The 17,165-nt window shown below is 32.2% G+C and overlaps 3 protein-coding genes across 3 annotated transcripts; 1 reads left to right on the forward strand and 2 right to left on the reverse strand.

Moving 5' to 3' along the window:
• Positions 1-479: 479 nt before the first annotated feature.
• On the reverse strand, positions 480-1,610 carry LOC119839784. Its single transcript, XM_038366224.1, has 2 exons — positions 1,320-1,610; positions 480-644 (listed from the first exon to the last, which is right to left on the reverse strand). The coding sequence occupies exons 1-2, from the start codon at positions 1,608-1,610 to the stop codon at positions 480-482; spliced, it is 456 nt and encodes a 151-aa protein (XP_038222152.1).
• Positions 1,611-1,983: 373 nt separating this feature from the next.
• Positions 1,984-7,200, reverse strand: LOC119839650 (chromatin assembly factor 1 subunit A). Its single transcript, XM_038366048.1, has 6 exons — positions 6,029-7,200; positions 5,334-5,553; positions 4,643-5,098; positions 4,181-4,359; positions 3,574-3,732; positions 1,984-2,789 (listed from the first exon to the last, which is right to left on the reverse strand). Exons 1-6 carry the CDS (start codon positions 7,028-7,030, stop codon positions 2,343-2,345), a joined length of 2,463 nt encoding a protein of 820 aa, XP_038221976.1. The 5' UTR covers positions 7,031-7,200; the 3' UTR covers positions 1,984-2,342.
• A 503-nt stretch (positions 7,201-7,703) lies between these two features.
• Positions 7,704-16,716, forward strand: LOC119839600 (dual specificity mitogen-activated protein kinase kinase dSOR1). The gene is made up of 8 exons (XM_038365985.1): positions 7,704-8,057; positions 10,060-10,229; positions 10,548-10,823; positions 11,307-11,500; positions 11,849-12,013; positions 13,385-13,552; positions 13,961-14,116; positions 14,308-16,716. The coding sequence occupies exons 1-7, from the start codon at positions 7,939-7,941 to the stop codon at positions 14,078-14,080; spliced, it is 1,212 nt and encodes a 403-aa protein (XP_038221913.1). The 5' UTR covers positions 7,704-7,938; the 3' UTR covers positions 14,081-14,116; positions 14,308-16,716.
• The last annotated feature ends 449 nt before the right edge of the window (positions 16,717-17,165 follow it).

Below are 17,165 nucleotides of genomic sequence, written 5' to 3' on the forward strand. Positions count from 1 at the left end.
AACCTAAATAAACATACCAGCGAACATGGTTATTTAACAGTTAAGGGACAACTCGTGACCGCCTATTCAAATATCAAGGTTAAAGATACAAAATATTTGATAAAGTATATAAATGCGGTTGTGTTAGTGCCGATATTTATAATATTATTTAATACAATTAGGTTCTATTAGGTGATTTATTCGTCACGATATGTACCTACCTAAAACAGTTTGTGCAAAACGTTGAGTATGCCTACTCTTACCGGTACCTGACGGTTGATACATGTAGTTTAAAGTGTTTGTATACCTACTGTTTCAGTGAAAAACGAAGTTTTTTTTCAATTATTTTCGTTACATAAATTTAATGGTGTACAAAAATAAAATAAACCATTTAAATGCAATAAAACTAAAACTTAAGATTTCTCATAAAATAAACCACTTTTAAAATAAAGCTTTCATAATATATTACATAATAATAGTTAATTATAGGAAAACTAAAGCTATTTCTTCGGAGGTGATGACGAGGGAGGGCATTGTGGACAATGACGGTCAGTTTTAGGTTTAGCTACAACTGGCTTCGGTGGAGGATCGTCAACGTACTCGTAATAGCAGTGCCCATCCCACCACCAGGACTGTCCTGGCGTCGGCGGATGGTTGAAACAAATCTGCAAAAAAATACCGTATTACTGATCCATATAATATCTTTTAACTTTTTTTGAAACGCATTTATTAGCTTAAGTCCGTATCCCATAGTAATATCGGAATAAACAGTTGACTATATATTATTCCAGTTGTCCAGCTGTTTACGTACCAAATTTCATTGCAATCGGTTCTGTAGTTTTGTAACAAACACACACACATCCTTACAAACTTTCGCATTTATATTAGTAGGATAGGATAACTTATATAAAAATTAAAATAATAATTCACAAATTTTTACTAGTGGTGAAGAGGTAAAAGATGAGGCGCCCATTTATAATATTAGTAGGATTAGTAAAAATACAAAAATTTAATTTGTCCTATAATGCTGCTAGAAGGATCGTCAAGGTTAAATAAATTCCCTACGTATAATCTGTATAAAGGCGAGTGAGACTAATTAGCTGATTCGAATTTCTACAACTAAAACATGTTTATTAAATATCCTTATTATTATTTTAGTTACAATGGCTACTGGCTGGTGTACAAAGTTTAAATCAACTTAAAACCATGCTCATCATCATGTGGCACTAACGTTTTTGTACATATGTATAAACAGCCTGCAAGACTTGACAGCGCCATAGCACGTACATAGATAACTATAAGCTGCGCTTAAAATCCCCATGTACAAAAAGATAACTTACATCGTCCGGTTTCAAAGCAGATCCTTTTTTAGTAGGGTCATGACTGATAGGTGGTCCTTCTGCCACGGGGGCTACTATAGGCGGTTTAACGGAATCAAACGCATTCCTCTCATAATAATATTGATCAGAATATTTATAATCTGGACATCTGGGTATTTCGGCGGGTGGAATAGTTCTAGGCGCAAGGAAAGGCGGGAAACGATTGTGTAAATTATATTTCCTGCCAAGTAAAATGTCCCGCAATTTCTTTAATCCGTCGGATATGTCTCTGTATTGTATTTTCTTCGACATTTTCAAATTGAGCTGTCTTGGCTTTGTAGAAATAAACCAAATGTCAGTAGGTTATCCTTTTTTATTTTGTTTATGGTCTATATTGGAGATAATTATTTTTAACAAAAAACTTATCAAATTATAAATAACCAGTAATAAAAGAGAGGTAGGTAACATAAACTGTCGAATGAGGAAACCATTCTTTTTTTTCCGATGCTTAAAACTCGATTTACTATAGCGGCAATAGAAAAACCTCTGAAAATTTGTACTGTATCATGGTTCGTGAGATACAGACATATCATTCTTTTTTGAGTTTTGAGAATTATTGCACTAAAAATCAAACAAATAATTCAACGTTTTATCAAAATTTTATTATCTATAGTAGTATAGTAGGAATTTATAAAATATATTTATTTACAATTTTGTCAAATTATTAAGTAATTAAGGTACAAATGTCAATTTAACCAGGATGTACATTCATATTTGAAACTTTGTAAAAAACTTTGACAGCATACTTCTTGAAATCTTACTCATGTACTGTAGTAATAATTATTATATATTGTATTTAATATAGGTTGATACGCCATTAATTATAATAATTTTTATCCAGCTTAATAATAAGTTAAATCTTCATCAAAAAGATTCACAACAGTTTAGTAGAAAGATAAATAAGGCATGTATGCACATTTATTTATAAAGCTTAACTTAAACAGTATAATAATAAAATATTTGAACTAATAATGGAGTTTCAATTCACGTAGTCTTTAATTTAGTCAAAAACGCGTTAATACCCATTTGGTTCTTTTCTTGTTTTTCATTTTTCGTTTTGTTTTCTTTAGATTCGGCTTTCGGTTTTTTCTTTTTCTCAGCGTTTGGACTCTTTTGTTCAGCATCCGTGGGCACTTTTTTCTTTTTAACTTTCTTTTTCTCAGCGCCTTCGGTTTCGGACGATGGTTGCAAGAAAGGAGTCGGATCATTCATAATCATAGCCATCTTGCTAAAGTAATTCCATAGAGCATCGACACAGTTTTCCGGCTTCCCGCCGTCAGCCGTTTCCCACAATAGACCATACAGTCTAGGTTTTAATTTTTCTGTCGGTTTTTTCATTTCCGATTCGAACTCATCTTCTAAATTTTTCAGTCTTGCTTTTTGTGTTTCTGGCGAGAGAGACAATACGTCGTCATCATCCATAGTTGCTTCCTGGAAATTAAGAGTTTCAAATAAACATTAATTTATTATCCAGGTTAATTACAATTTTTAATTATATATTATATATTTAAATGAGTTTATGACATACAACCAAGCCTTAATACAATAACTATAGTTAATTAGTCTAATATTTAAACTAAAATAGAGATAAATAATGTTTTCTTAGTTGAAACTGAAATAACATAATTCAATTTTTGATTAAGTTATATTAGGCAAACATTATTTTTATTTCCATTGCCAATAGTGCAACAAGTGTTTTATGTAAATTTATGAATGCTCACTGGTGTCTATCCACTCGTGCTATATGGTTCTATTATAATGGAAATAAGCCTTAAATCTGTTCCTAAAACGTTTTGTGCTGGCCAACAAATTTGATAAAATTTTATAGTTATAAGTCTTATTGGTGCCCACCAATGCTTCACTTGGGTTCACTTTGTTTTTGTTAATTATTACAATAAATTTTTAACAGTTACTTTCAAACATAGAGATATTTAACAAACCAAAAAATATTCAAATCCACTAATCTATTTTCGAGTTTTTTTATTTAGTGGTGTAAATTCCATATTTCACCAGTCATACCATATTTAAAGACTAGCTGTTCGCTTGGCTTGACTTGTGGTAAATGCCACCAAATAGCCCATGTCATTCAGTAATAATGCAGCATTCTAATTGTGAAAGAATATTGGTCCAGCATGGTTTGTTACAAATATACATACAAAATCACAATTTTCTTCTATTTATAATATTAATTTAGATATAGCTATAAGTCACAGACCTCATCACTCAAGTATCCATGAGGCACAAACACCTCATTGTCCACCTCATACTCATCTGGACCCTCTTCATTGTCGCTGCCAGCAGCACTCCCGTCTATGCTCTCCCCCTCCTCCTCCTCCCATTCTTCATCACTATCCACTTCATAGTCAAGTTGCTTCTATATAAATACAAATCATGTTATAAAAATGCAATAGAATTGGGTTCATTTTTTAAGTGTTTTGAGCACACTTATCGCAGGCATTACTAGATTAATTAAAAAGTTACATTTTGTCCAAAGGGACCAATAGGATCCGAGCAGTAGACAAAATGTTCAAAAATATACCTTTTCTTATATATATTTTATTGCATGAAATTAGTAAGTGCAAAATTTGTAAGAATTGGTTTGGTGTGTTAAGTTTTTAGCACAAAAAATATAGATTTGAATGATTCAAAGAGATGAATATTTTATGAATGCCACATGGATGAAGCCGCAAGCGTGTAAAGTTAGTAGAATGCATATTCCTCTCAAATATGGGCAAATAATACACTTAGTATTTCTATTCAGATGAGGAAAACATAATATTTTAAGTAGTATACATGTCTAAACACTCTATTTAAACAATTACCTCATCCATTTTAAATGGCTGTCTGGGATTTATATGCACACTTTTCTTTCTCCATGTTCCCCAGTAAGGTGGACGTCGGTTTTCATGGAAACTCAGTAGTTTGGGTCTTAATTTTTCTCTAACTACCGAGTCGCAATCCAGGACTTCACCAGCACCATCTATTGGAGGCAACTCGTCTTCTGTAATAATAAGAATTAATATGTAAAAGAAATAATATACAAAATATTGAATTTGGAGTACAAACTCGATCTTATATTTTATTTAAAATCTTGGTTTTATTGCTCCTTATCAGCCCTTTTTTAATTCTTTTTTTTATCAAAAAATATCTCTACAGATCTTCTCATAACATGTTCTTAGAAGATTTTAATGAAATATAAAAGTAACATAATCTAATAACAATTTATGATCATAAATGTTAGAATAAAAATATTCAAATACAAAGTCAATTTGATAAAAACTTACCAATTATCATAACATCATCATCTTTCTCATCCAATGGCCATGTCTTACCACTACTTAATGGTTTTATATCACCATTTTTGATATTCTTTATATACAGATCTTTAACATTTTGCATCTGTAGGAAATTATCTAATGCTTTTTTCTTATTGTCAGCTAAAGTAACGCGAACAGCTGGTGCTAATCTCATATCTGCTTTAATAGTAAAGTTTGATAACATATCATTTTTGCTTAAACCAATTGTCGTTTGATCTTTTTCCGATTTCTGTTTTGGAACAAAAAAGCTCACAAATGCCTCTGCTGCCTTTTTCTTCTTTTGCTCTTGCTCTTGCTTTTCCAATTCCAAAGCCTCTTGTTTCTTTCTTTTTTCTTCCTCGCGTGCTTCCTTCTCTTTCTTTCTTTGCTCTTCCTTTTCTTCTCTTTCCTTTCGTTTTTGTTCCTCTTTTTCTTCTTTGAGTTCTAAAAATAAATTCACATTATTTAAGTGGAAAACTAAATATGAAATGCAACATTTGAAAACAAACCCATTTTTTTATCTACAGTTAGTTAAAAATGCTTCACCTTTGGAATTCTTATTATTGTGTATTATTTTACTACACTACCATTAAGCACAAAACAAAAACTAAATAAAGGCACTAACTGATATCATACTATTATTGCCAAATAAAATTAACAAAACAAATGTCATTCTTACTTTTCTCTAATTCTTTTTGTTTTTCCTTCTCTTCTCTTTCTTTTCTCTTCTGCTCCTCTTTTTCTTCCTTCTCTCGTTTTCTGGCATCCTCCTTTTCTTCTCTTTCTTTTTTCTTTTGTTCTTCCTTTTCTTGTTTTATTCTAGCTCTCTCTTCTTTTTCTAGTTGCCTTTTCTTCTCTCTTTCCTCTTTCTTTTTAGCAGATTCCAATTTCTTTTGAGCCTGTAAATTATTATGTATATTATTAATTAATGTTTAAATATATATATATATATATATATATATATATATATTATATATATGTGGTAGTTGAGCATGCTTTGCCACGAATTGGGCCAACTCGCACCGGGAAAGTACCACACCCCCACAGAAAACCAGTGTGAAATAATTGTTGAATCATGTTTCGTCAGGTGAGTGGGGGAGTCAGAGGCCCATATCCTTTACCTTACCTTTCCCAGTCCTTTCCTTTATACCGCTCATCAATCCTTTCTTAATCCCTTCCCTTATACCTTGTCTCTCCAAATGTTCATGGGCGGGGGTAGCGAAGGGTAGTGATAGAAAATTTAAATTTATTATATCTTGTATAGTAAGTTATGTAAAATTATGAGATTGGGCAAAAATTACACCGTATTACTAGCTGACTAATTGGATACAGCATTTGTTTTCATAAACAAAGGAATCATTAATAAATCTATACCTGTTTGGGAGTGAGATTTGTGTTTGCAGATTCATTTAACGAGACATCCCCTTCACTTGCAATCACAGATGAGCTTCTGGTGGCACGTTTAGGAGTATTAGGATTAGAACCAACATCATCACTTGTACTTATTTGAGAAGTATTTAGGCTCTTGTTGCTATTATTGACCTTATTTCTAGTAGTTCTTCTGGGTGTTACAGGACTTTTTTCCTTATCTGTACCTACAGACATATCTTTAGTAGAATTTGTATTACATTCAATTTCACTATTTTCTAATTCGCTGTGTGCTTCATTTTTTTCTTTATCATTATTACTATTTACACTTTCAACATCATCATCACTTCCAGCTTCAATAATTGTTATATCATTAGATTGCTCTAATGATATATCCTGTTTATTTTCACTACCATCTAATTTTGCATTTTTCAGTTCGTCAGACGTTCCGTTTGTCTTTGATTTTTCTACTTCTTCAGATGGTTCTGTATTTTTACTAAGACTTTCATCTACGGGCTCATCAACATCCATATTTTCGATGTCTGTAGTAATTTCAGACTGAGAAGTAGTGCTTATATTATTAACTACATCGTTGGATGTGTAACTTTCATTTTTGTCATTAGAAACTCCCGTAACATTATTATTTAATGTACTTTTCTTCTTTCTAGACGTTTTTGATTTCTGAAGTTTCTTTTTCCACGCGGTATCCACTAATTTAACAAATGGATTGAGATTTTTCGTGTTATTCTCCACTTTTTTTCCTTCAGCATCCTTACTATCATCATCACTTATCACTACTAAATCATTTGTTATTTCATTTTCTTTTGTTATTTTACCAACTTTTGTAACTGGTTGCGGATCCGGCACCGATAGTTTTCTCTTTCTTGTCTGTACAACATCAGTTTTAGGTGATTCTTCACTTAAAAGCTTGAATGGAAGCCGAGCCTGCTTCAGCTTTTTCTTGGACGGCGTCACTTCTTCATTTTCAGGTGATTTTTGAGGTTTCATAGTGTATTAAATATAGACCATACACTATGCAAAAGAATAATAATTAGCTACTTTGTGAACAGTTTAGTTCAATCACATTGCTTTTTGTTTTGTTAATATATTCTATCCGACAATGAACACATTTGTACTTGTTGGTTCTCCAAAGCAAAGTTTTGACAGTGGAGCCGAAAGCGCGGGAGATTGGAGATTCGTTCAGAAATCAAAATTCATAATAAATATGTGAAAAGAACCTTAATGCTCATTAGACCACCAAGACAAATGTGTAATTATAATCAACAACACGGAAATGTTATAGATGCCAATAATATATATTTGGTTACAAAAGATGAATTTTTGTACAATGAATAACCGTACTGTAAAACTCTAACTTATTTTTCTTTTAGGTGTATATTAATTTACTCTTTGTTTTTAGGTATCTTCATTATTTAAAATATGTATAAAGAGCGTTAAAATTGTGGGAATGTAATTTTAAAATTGGAGAAGATTAGATTTAACATGAACTTTATATTAAGACGTACATAACTTGCCTATCTTATAGTTACCTACATAAGTAAAGTGAATTAATTGTAGATAATAAAATCATGATAAAATATTATTGAAACGGATGTACAAAGTACGTATCTATGTTTATCTGTGGTATTCATGACAGATCACAGAACGACAGAACCAAAGGACAGAATGTTAGTGACGTCATAAAACGTCAAGTCAATCGAAATTTTATATGTATCCACCTGATAAATTGATAATATTAATTCCTTCAATGCTTGCTAAACTTTTGTCTGTTTTTAATTTGCGTTTTTTTGTTGATTAATGTTGTTCTACGGACCCATTGTGTGACTGCGTTAAGGCGTACTTAGCAAGAAGAAGATTACTTAACTGTATAAATGCCGTGACGAACATTGATTAAAATGAGTAAAATGTCGAAGAATAAATTAAACCTGACCCTCCCACCAGGGTCTATAGATACGGCTCCAGCAGTTACACCGTCTAATATGACACCACAACTGAAATCAGCTACTGGTTCAGAGTAAGTACAATTTGATATTTATGTTTTAGTTTTTATTTCAGAAATTACATGTGATACATGTATGTTATCATATATAAATGTTAAATATTTATATTAAACCATGATGATATAATGTGGTAGAAATAAAAATAAATTTCACTTTATAAACCACAGCCTAAGTATAAATTATATTCAATACATTAAATTACAATTTCATTGAGTACTCATTAAATGTAAATAAATAAATATAAATTTTGCTGTTGTATAAATTAACACTGGTTATATACTTCTCCATATTAATTAAAGATCTTTATAGAATAAAAGTATGTTATAGTAAATTAAAAATAAATCTTTTCCTGAATGTACATACAAATTTTTATAGATCTGGAAAAATTATTTTGTTTATAAAAAACATCATACAGACATGCATACATTGCTAGAACAATAGCGGGATTAAAATATTTCTTCAATTATACTACTAAATTTGATTCACACTATACATTTTTTTTTATTGTAGTTTCTTCACCTCAAACTTTATTATTGTTATCTGGAGTAAAGAATACAAAAATTTCATGGTTCTATATGATAAATTGTAGTTGTTATCTATATGGGTGAAAGAAATTTCCTAGGGAATGATGTTTCTCTGTGATAAAAAATATCCTGTGTCTCTGGCCTTTCAACACAAAAATTATGCTATTAAAATCACTACACTGTATTAAGAAAAAAGACAAATATCAATGATTCTTGATGATAATAATTATAGGCTGTATAAATATATACAGGCGGTCATTTTAAATAATAACAAATAACTTGTATTTTGACATTTTGTCTTACCATTTTCAAAGGATGAAAGAAAAAACTAAATTGTCTCAGTTGCTCTCATACAAAAGGATATTATTTTAACTGTGGCATTCTTAGTTAGGGTAATTACCAACAACCCTTGATAAGGGTACAATGTATTAAATATGCCCATTTAAAGTAGGTCAAAGTTGACTCTAAAAGAGTTGATGCAAAAATACACATTGCACATTTATATTAATAATATATTATAATACTACTTACTTATTACTATTTCTAATAGTAAGCAATATTAAGGATGGAAATAAGTAATTATGATGGATTAAATATGCTTATTTGTGCGGTGAATCGTGACATGTTGGCACAGAATTCAAACATGTCATGATTCACCTCCATAATATGACTAAGACTTAGTGGCCAGATGTCTGATCTTTTTATTATTCTATGCATCACCTATACTATATTAAGAATTTTAAATTTGCATTGTATCATATATGCATTCAAGCTAAAAATGTATTAATCAAATATATCTATGTACATTTAATAAAACAGTAAAAAAAACTGTGTCTGTGCATTGAATATATACAAAAAAAAAAACAAATTCAAAAAGTGTGCTTTTCTGTTTGTCTATTTATTTGTACACACAAATCTTTGGAACTACCGGATGGATTTGAATGATTTGTTTTCGTTGTATAGGTGTTAAGTTGGAGCTACATATAGGCGAGTTTATGATATGAAAAGTTCTTAAGTCTGATGGGCATTTTGTGTTGACTTATAAATAATCAAGATCTGGAACATTTGATGTTGAAATCAATAATGTTTGTAAACATTTGGGAAGAAAAATATTATATCTAAACCTTGAACCTTTAATTTTATTGAAAGTCTTTAGTTAGATCACATTTATAGTTCACAAGTTTACTCTTCATATTAAATTTTGGTTAGAACTTTTGGTAATGGAAGACAGTGTTCTGACACATTCTTGCTTGCTCAGTAAAATGTTTGATGTTACACAATGGTGTAAAACGAAATTTAAATAAGGATGGTATAAAACATGGTATGTTGTCAATGGTTAAAGAAATAAATGTTGTTATAGTTAATTTTAAAAGATACATCTTGTGTGTAATTCAAGTGTTTATTAATAAAGTTTCGATTCTTACAAAGTTTTATGAATTTGTGCAACTGTAAGTTATATATTTGAATATATTGAATATAAATTATGTTATAGACGACAAGGGTTAGCCGGAAAATCTAAGACAAGCATTGAAGCTCTAACTGAACGATTGGAGCAAATAGAAATGGACGACACACAGAGACGTAGAATAGAAGTTTTCCTGTGCCAGAAAGAGAAGATTGGCGAATTAAGCGATGATGACTTTGAAAAGCTTGGTGAACTAGGTAAATTATACATTTTTTTTTGTATGTGTGTGTATATCCCAATTAGGTATTTAAATTATTGAGGTTAGCAAATTAAGTATTTTATTTTATTTTATTTTTTATTTGATAAATAATGTGTTGTCTTTAATTCAAAAAAGTCTAAGTCTTTAATTACAATGATATGCCTTATTGATTGTTTTTATTTCGTCTTTTATTTAAAGGTTTGAAGGAAAATACGCGAACTTGTATATCAAAATTCATTATTGAAACATTTAGTATGTCAGTATTACTTATACGAATTTCAATTTCAATAGTACAATATAATAATTTATATTTCAGGCCAAGGAAACGGTGGCGTGGTGATGAAAGTGCGACACAAGTCCACGGGTCTCATCATGGCAAGGAAATTAATCCATCTTGAAGTGAAGCCAGCTATTAAGAAACAGATTATAAGAGAACTAAAAGTACTTCACGAATGTAACTTCGCTCACATTGTCGGTTTCTATGGAGCGTTTTATAGCGATGGCGAAATATCAATTTGCATGGAATATATGGACGGTGGATCGTTAGATTTGATATTGAAGAAAGCTGGAAGGATTCCTGAGTCAATTTTAGGTAATAAATGAATCACTTTTGTGTTTAAGACTACTACTACTACGACTAATACTACATAAATAATATTGAAGTATGTCTGCCATTATTACCGTCATTTTTATTCGAAAATAAACAAATTATAGCTGTACCATTACTTTTACAAATTTATCTTGACCTTTGATATCTTTAATTTTTAGTTTTTTAGCTTTGAAATCCTATCCTTACTACAAATATTATAAATGCGAAAGTTTGTATGAAAGGGATGTATGTATGTTTGTTACTCTTTCACACAACAACTACTGAACCGATTGATGAAATTTGGTACGTAGATAGCTGGACAACTGGAATAACACATAGGCAACTTTTTATCCCGATATTCCTACGGGATACGGACTTACGTGGGGCGCAGATAGTACTCTATAAATGTGACATTTTTAATATATTTCTTTTTATTTGAGTTTTATTTTTGAAAACATTTACGAAAATTACCAAAACAATTTACAGGAACAATCACATCGGCAGTATTGAAGGGCCTCAGCTACCTGCGGGACAAGCACGCGATCATGCATCGTGACGTGAAACCGTCCAACATTCTCGTGAACAGCAATGGGGAAATTAAGATATGCGATTTTGGTGTGTCCGGCCAACTCATCGATTCCATGGCGAATTCCTTTGTGGGCACGCGAAGCTATATGTCGGTGTGTAATTGAACTTGACATATTATTTAATATAATTATTTTTTTTTTATTTAAATACAGCTAATTAATACTTTGTCGGTAATTTTTTATTTAGCATGATATTTTTTAAATAAATTAGGATTATTTGGATCATCTTTTTTATTCTTAATCATAAGCTATGAATATATTGTGATAAATTTGATTCATTTCTTTTATTCAGACTGTTTCCGCTAAAATGCTGTTTTGTGATATAGATTCCATAGGAGCAACAATTTTCTTTTAAGATGTCACAGTTTAGTTATAGTTTATTGCAATATAAATTAATTATAGTTATAAATTGCATTCAACCATTCAAATCTTTATTTTCAGCCGGAACGTCTGCAAGGCACCCACTATTCGGTGCAATCTGATATTTGGTCACTTGGTCTCTCTTTGGTCGAGATGGCTATAGGCATGTACCCTATTCCACCGCCCGATGCGAAGACATTAGCTGCTATATTTGGTGGACAGAATGAGGATCACTCTCCCGGCCAGGTGAACTATATTTTATACTAGGTGTAACCCACGGCGTCACTCGAGTGGTACCCGGGATATAAGAGGCGTATAGAGTGTTAATCCAGACTATAATCTATCTGCACAAAAATTTCATATAGATACAATAAGCTGTTTTCGCAGGAAATAATAACAAACATCCGTACATTCATTCAGTCATACTTACAAACTTTCGCGTTTATAATATTAGTAGAATTTTGTTAGGTATTTGATACTATGAGCTTGTTAACTATTTACATGAGATAAAACTGTATCTACAAGGTGAAAATACTTGCTTTTAATTTTTAACGGTATATTCTTTAATTATTAACGGAAGTATGTATTTAACTTTTTTTTTATTTAAAAACAATAAACAAACAGTTTACCTGCAATTACATTTGCATATCAGTTGCATGCATCCGGTTATATGTTGATAAGGTTTTAAAGTGAATTCGTATAAATTAACCTTGATGGCTTGCATACGTATATATTTTCTAAAAATAAAGTAGGTAACCAATGAGCCCATTCACAAATAACTGCCTAAGTGCGACGCTATAGATCCAACTGTTATATCACTGTTTATCGGAAATTTGTTTGTGAAATGTCTCGCATTTATATATGTACTTTGGAACAGGACTCTTTTATTAAAGGTTACCTAAGGTCCTAGGATAATAATTCATAACAAGACGCTAAACTACATTTAAATTGTCATATGTGGTGTAAATTGGACCACATTGAAGGCACCAGCTTTAAACTAACAAAAGAATGATTAAATTCGATTCGAAATTTCGAAACGCAATGGGCACCCCATGCCAACTGTTTCTCATTTAAAAAGCATTTCAATGCTATTAAACTAAAAATTAAATTTAACAAAAGCCGCGTCCCATCGATACAATATTGTAATCGTAGAAATAATGTTTTATATTTCTTGAGATGGTTCTTAATCTTAAACATTATTCTTTCGGTTTTATGTGCCTAAGGGGCTATAGAAAAAATTCGATTGCAGAGGCTGGATCACAAGTGGCCGAGAGGCTAAGCGTTGCTACGCTTCAGCAAAAAGACGCGGGTTCGAATCCTGAAATATTTAATATTACAGGATTCGAACCCGCGATCCTGTAATATTGAATATTACAGGATTCGAACCCCTATTCTTTAAAAATTTCTCATTAATAAAGCATTTAAATGCTATAAAACTAAAATTAAAAGAAAAGAAGCCAAAAAAAATAGAATCGAATTGAACATTTTAAACCCTTTTTTGAAGTCGTTGGAAAAATGAAGTTTATGCTAGTGAATATTATACATAGAAAATTGCGATTTTTTTATTTAATACTTCGAAATAATCAGCGTTAACGACATTTTTAATGGGCACTGTAGGCGCCGAACTCGCCTCGTCCAATGGCGATATTCGAGCTGCTGGACTACATCGTGAACGAGCCGCCGCCCAAGCTGCCCGGCGGCGTGTTCTCCGACGAGTTCACCGACTTCGTGGACCGATGTCTCAAGAAGAACCCGGACGAAAGGGCCGACCTCAAGACGCTGATGGTGAGATATGTTAATATGTTCTCAAGATTAAATATTTCCGATTTCCAGGGATATGTCACGATGTGAGGAAAACATTAACTTCCACTTTGTTCGGGTATATATCATTACGTCACGAATAAATTTACAGCGCCTGTTATTGATAATGAAATTTTTCATGCTGATCTAGTGACAGATAAATTTATATATAAGGAACTTCCTCGATACTTACACACTTTTGTCACATCAAAACATTTTAACACGAGAAACTTTAATTATTTTAAAGTCAGAACTAGAACAAACTGTATAAGGACTACGCGGAAATAATCAATATGGTAATAATGGTAAAAATGCAATCGAATTGCGAACCACCTCTTTTTTTTGAAATCGGTTGAATATTCAAAGAAACCGTCCACATGTTTGCCACCACAGAACCACGAGTGGATCCGCGGCGCGGAGGCGGAGCGCGTGGACATAGCGGGCTGGGTGTGCAAGACGATGGACCTCATGCCCTCCACACCCAACTCCAATGTGTCTCCTTTTTCTTCATAAGCTGCAAGAAGTGCATACTTTCATCAGCGAAAAAGGGTGAGCTTTCGGATTTTTTTTCGACTATAATTAGTGTAATGATACATGTATGATGTAACAAGCAGTTCTGTAGAATTACGGATGGTTCGTTGAGTATCCGTATGTTTTTATTATTTATAAGGAGCTAAATGTTTTAAATGATTTATTTGAAAAAGGGCCAAAAAACATTTTTAAATGTATTTCTATTGTAGGTCAAAACATTTCCCAAGAGAAAGCGGGCGAGACAATCAGTGAGGACGCTGGCGCAGAGTAGCTGCCCCCAACAGGCCGCAGTATGTCAACTCTAGACAACCATTACACACCAACAATCAACCAAACAAACAAACAACCGACCAACCGACCAACTGACCAACCAACCGATCAACCGAACTCATGTAGAGACGAACCTATGCCTACTCTAAAACCCGGGCACTTATAAATTTGCTTTTACGTTTTGTCTTCCCGATATATCGAAGTTGTTTACATTGCGGGTATATTATTGAATCGAGATTTACGTTACTTCAGATTTTGTTGAACGAGTATCGAATGTTTTCTTATAGCATCTCGTCTCTATAAAACATATTGCATTTATATGACAATATAATTGGACGTCCTTCGCGATGTTAACTTATCGAGATCCGTTCGCTTATTGGAGTCATGTATTTCGTACGGAAAATTCTGGGAAATGATGTGGCGGCGACGCAGGGCTCGCGGGGCCCTCGCGGAGTTCACAACGCTTCGTCACCATATGCGGCGCTATATGGTGCGGCGGAAGCGAGACGGTGAGCGAAGCCGACATTTCCGACACAGGGTGTGATACTAAAACATAGTGCATTCGCGGACAAACTAATCGAGGGGGTTCTTCAACGAACTAAAACATCTAATCGATTAATGGTCAAGTAGAGTTGATTTCACTAGTTGCAAGTCGAAAAAATTGTTAGTAGTGTTTTGACATATTTTTCTTTGCTGAAAGTGCGTAATTCATGTCAGCTGGTAAATGTTATTAAAATAGTTAAGGTGTCCCCCACTAATGTGGCGGCATCGAGCCCCGGAATACTCAAACGCGCCGCCGCCGCGCCGCGTGGGAGCGTTCCGGGACTCCACACTCATCTAGTTATCTTGTAAACGAATGCGTTTTCTAGAAAATACACGAATAAAAAATATATAAACGAAAAAAAAAAAAAATCGAAAAAATTTTACTTCGTAGATACGTTTTTTTTTCTATTTTTGACGTGATGCACTTTAACCCGTTTGATTTGTTTTATTCGCTTTGTTTTAGTGAGCCCCGCCTTTTATACCCATAATGCACCTAGTACGTAGGCGACGCGCTACCGCAATGTGTGTCGAACGAAACGATTGAGAATGAATGATTTTCGTTCGATTCGTGCGATTGAATGAAAATCATTAGCACCTCCATACATTGTTGTAGTACATTTATTCAATTTAGAGCACTAATTAAGTCCCGTGTGTATTGCATGTTCGCTTGGTGGTCGCTATTTTTTTGCCCCGTCTTCCCGTTTAGAGGTTAGTTTGTGATATTTATTATATTCATGCTTGTATGAAACTTTTCAGCATATGAAACGAACTATTTACGAATAACGCCGAAATGTTATTTAGATAGGCACCTATACATATAAGGTCTCATCTGTTATAATTTAATTGCTGGTACTATCAGTGCCAATGAAGTTTATTCCTCGTATTTATTATACACTTTCATAGTAATGAAAGTTTGAATGTTAATAATAGATCGGTGTTTCCCATTTTTTTTTTTATTTATCAATTCGCTATGCGATCACTGATTGTTAAAATTTTTAATGTTAAAAACATTGATGAAATATGTAGAGACGGTAAATTGAAACTTTAGTAAATTAATAATTAACCATTTTTAGCAACCGTTAGAAATTCATGGCATTTAAAAAAAAAGTTAGTTTTTATGTATTTTTGTTGTAAATATTTTTAATTCGTATTATGTTCACGAAATGTTTAGGCTTCAAATCCATTTTAACTAGGTTATCTATGCATTTATATGTAGAAATAAAGGTTGTTATTATAATTATGTTAGGTTTTTATTACAGGGTCATAATACAGTCATCTATGCAAACAACGTTGGCTATTTGCGCGTTTTTCGATTAGCAAACACAGATTATTAAAATAAATCGTAGCTCGTTGACAAATTTGGAGAATTTAATTATTTTTGCAGAATTTTTGGTAACATTTGACAGTAACTACGACACTTGCGCAGTTTTATATGACGGAGATATTTTCAAGTTGAAAGTGTCGATCTCAGAAGGAGATAACAACATAATAACATGTATGCATATACTTTATTTACAACTAAAATGTTACTCATTTATTTCTGCACATTTTAATCGTATTTCATTTTGAACTGGTAACACTGACCCCGCATTTTTTGTGTAATTTTGAACGGTGTTATCATATCAAAATAATTTTGTCTATTTTAAATGTTACTAGATTAAACATGTATTATTACTGAATGAGTAGACATTGTCGATGAACAAATCTCTGTTTTTATTATTATTGTATCTAGGTGTAGCATTCGTATTATTTTGTAGTTAGCTTCTTTTTAGGTTACATGTACAAATAAATGTTAATGGAAAACATATTGTATTTTATTTATTCAAATCTATTTGATGCCAATTGAATGAAAATCCTGCTACGATTAGACTGAAAATTTATCAAGTTTTGCCATACGCCTGGCGTTCTCTTTCACCTCTATAGTTATATCTTATTACAAATATATTGATATTGATAGTTCTTATGGAAATGGATGATGTTTGATTTGTTTTAGTCTCAAAGATTTTCGTGAACTTTTCTCTTTAATCTGACTTTCTTGATTTATAAATATTGAGTTGAATTCATAAATGCTCGTTTTTAATTTGGTAATCAATGATCACGTTACCTTGTACTTTAATAACAAATCTTGTCCTTTATACCTCACGCAAGCTCACGCGAGTCAGTCTTTCTATCCAACTGTGCTAGGAGGAGTTTTACAGATTTTTCTTATAAGTGGAAATTAAGGATTTTAAAAGATATTTACATTTTAAACTGA

This window comes from Zerene cesonia, chromosome 4, assembly GCF_012273895.1.
Source record: "Zerene cesonia ecotype Mississippi chromosome 4, Zerene_cesonia_1.1, whole genome shotgun sequence".
Lineage (NCBI taxonomy): Eukaryota > Metazoa > Arthropoda > Insecta > Lepidoptera > Pieridae > Zerene > Zerene cesonia.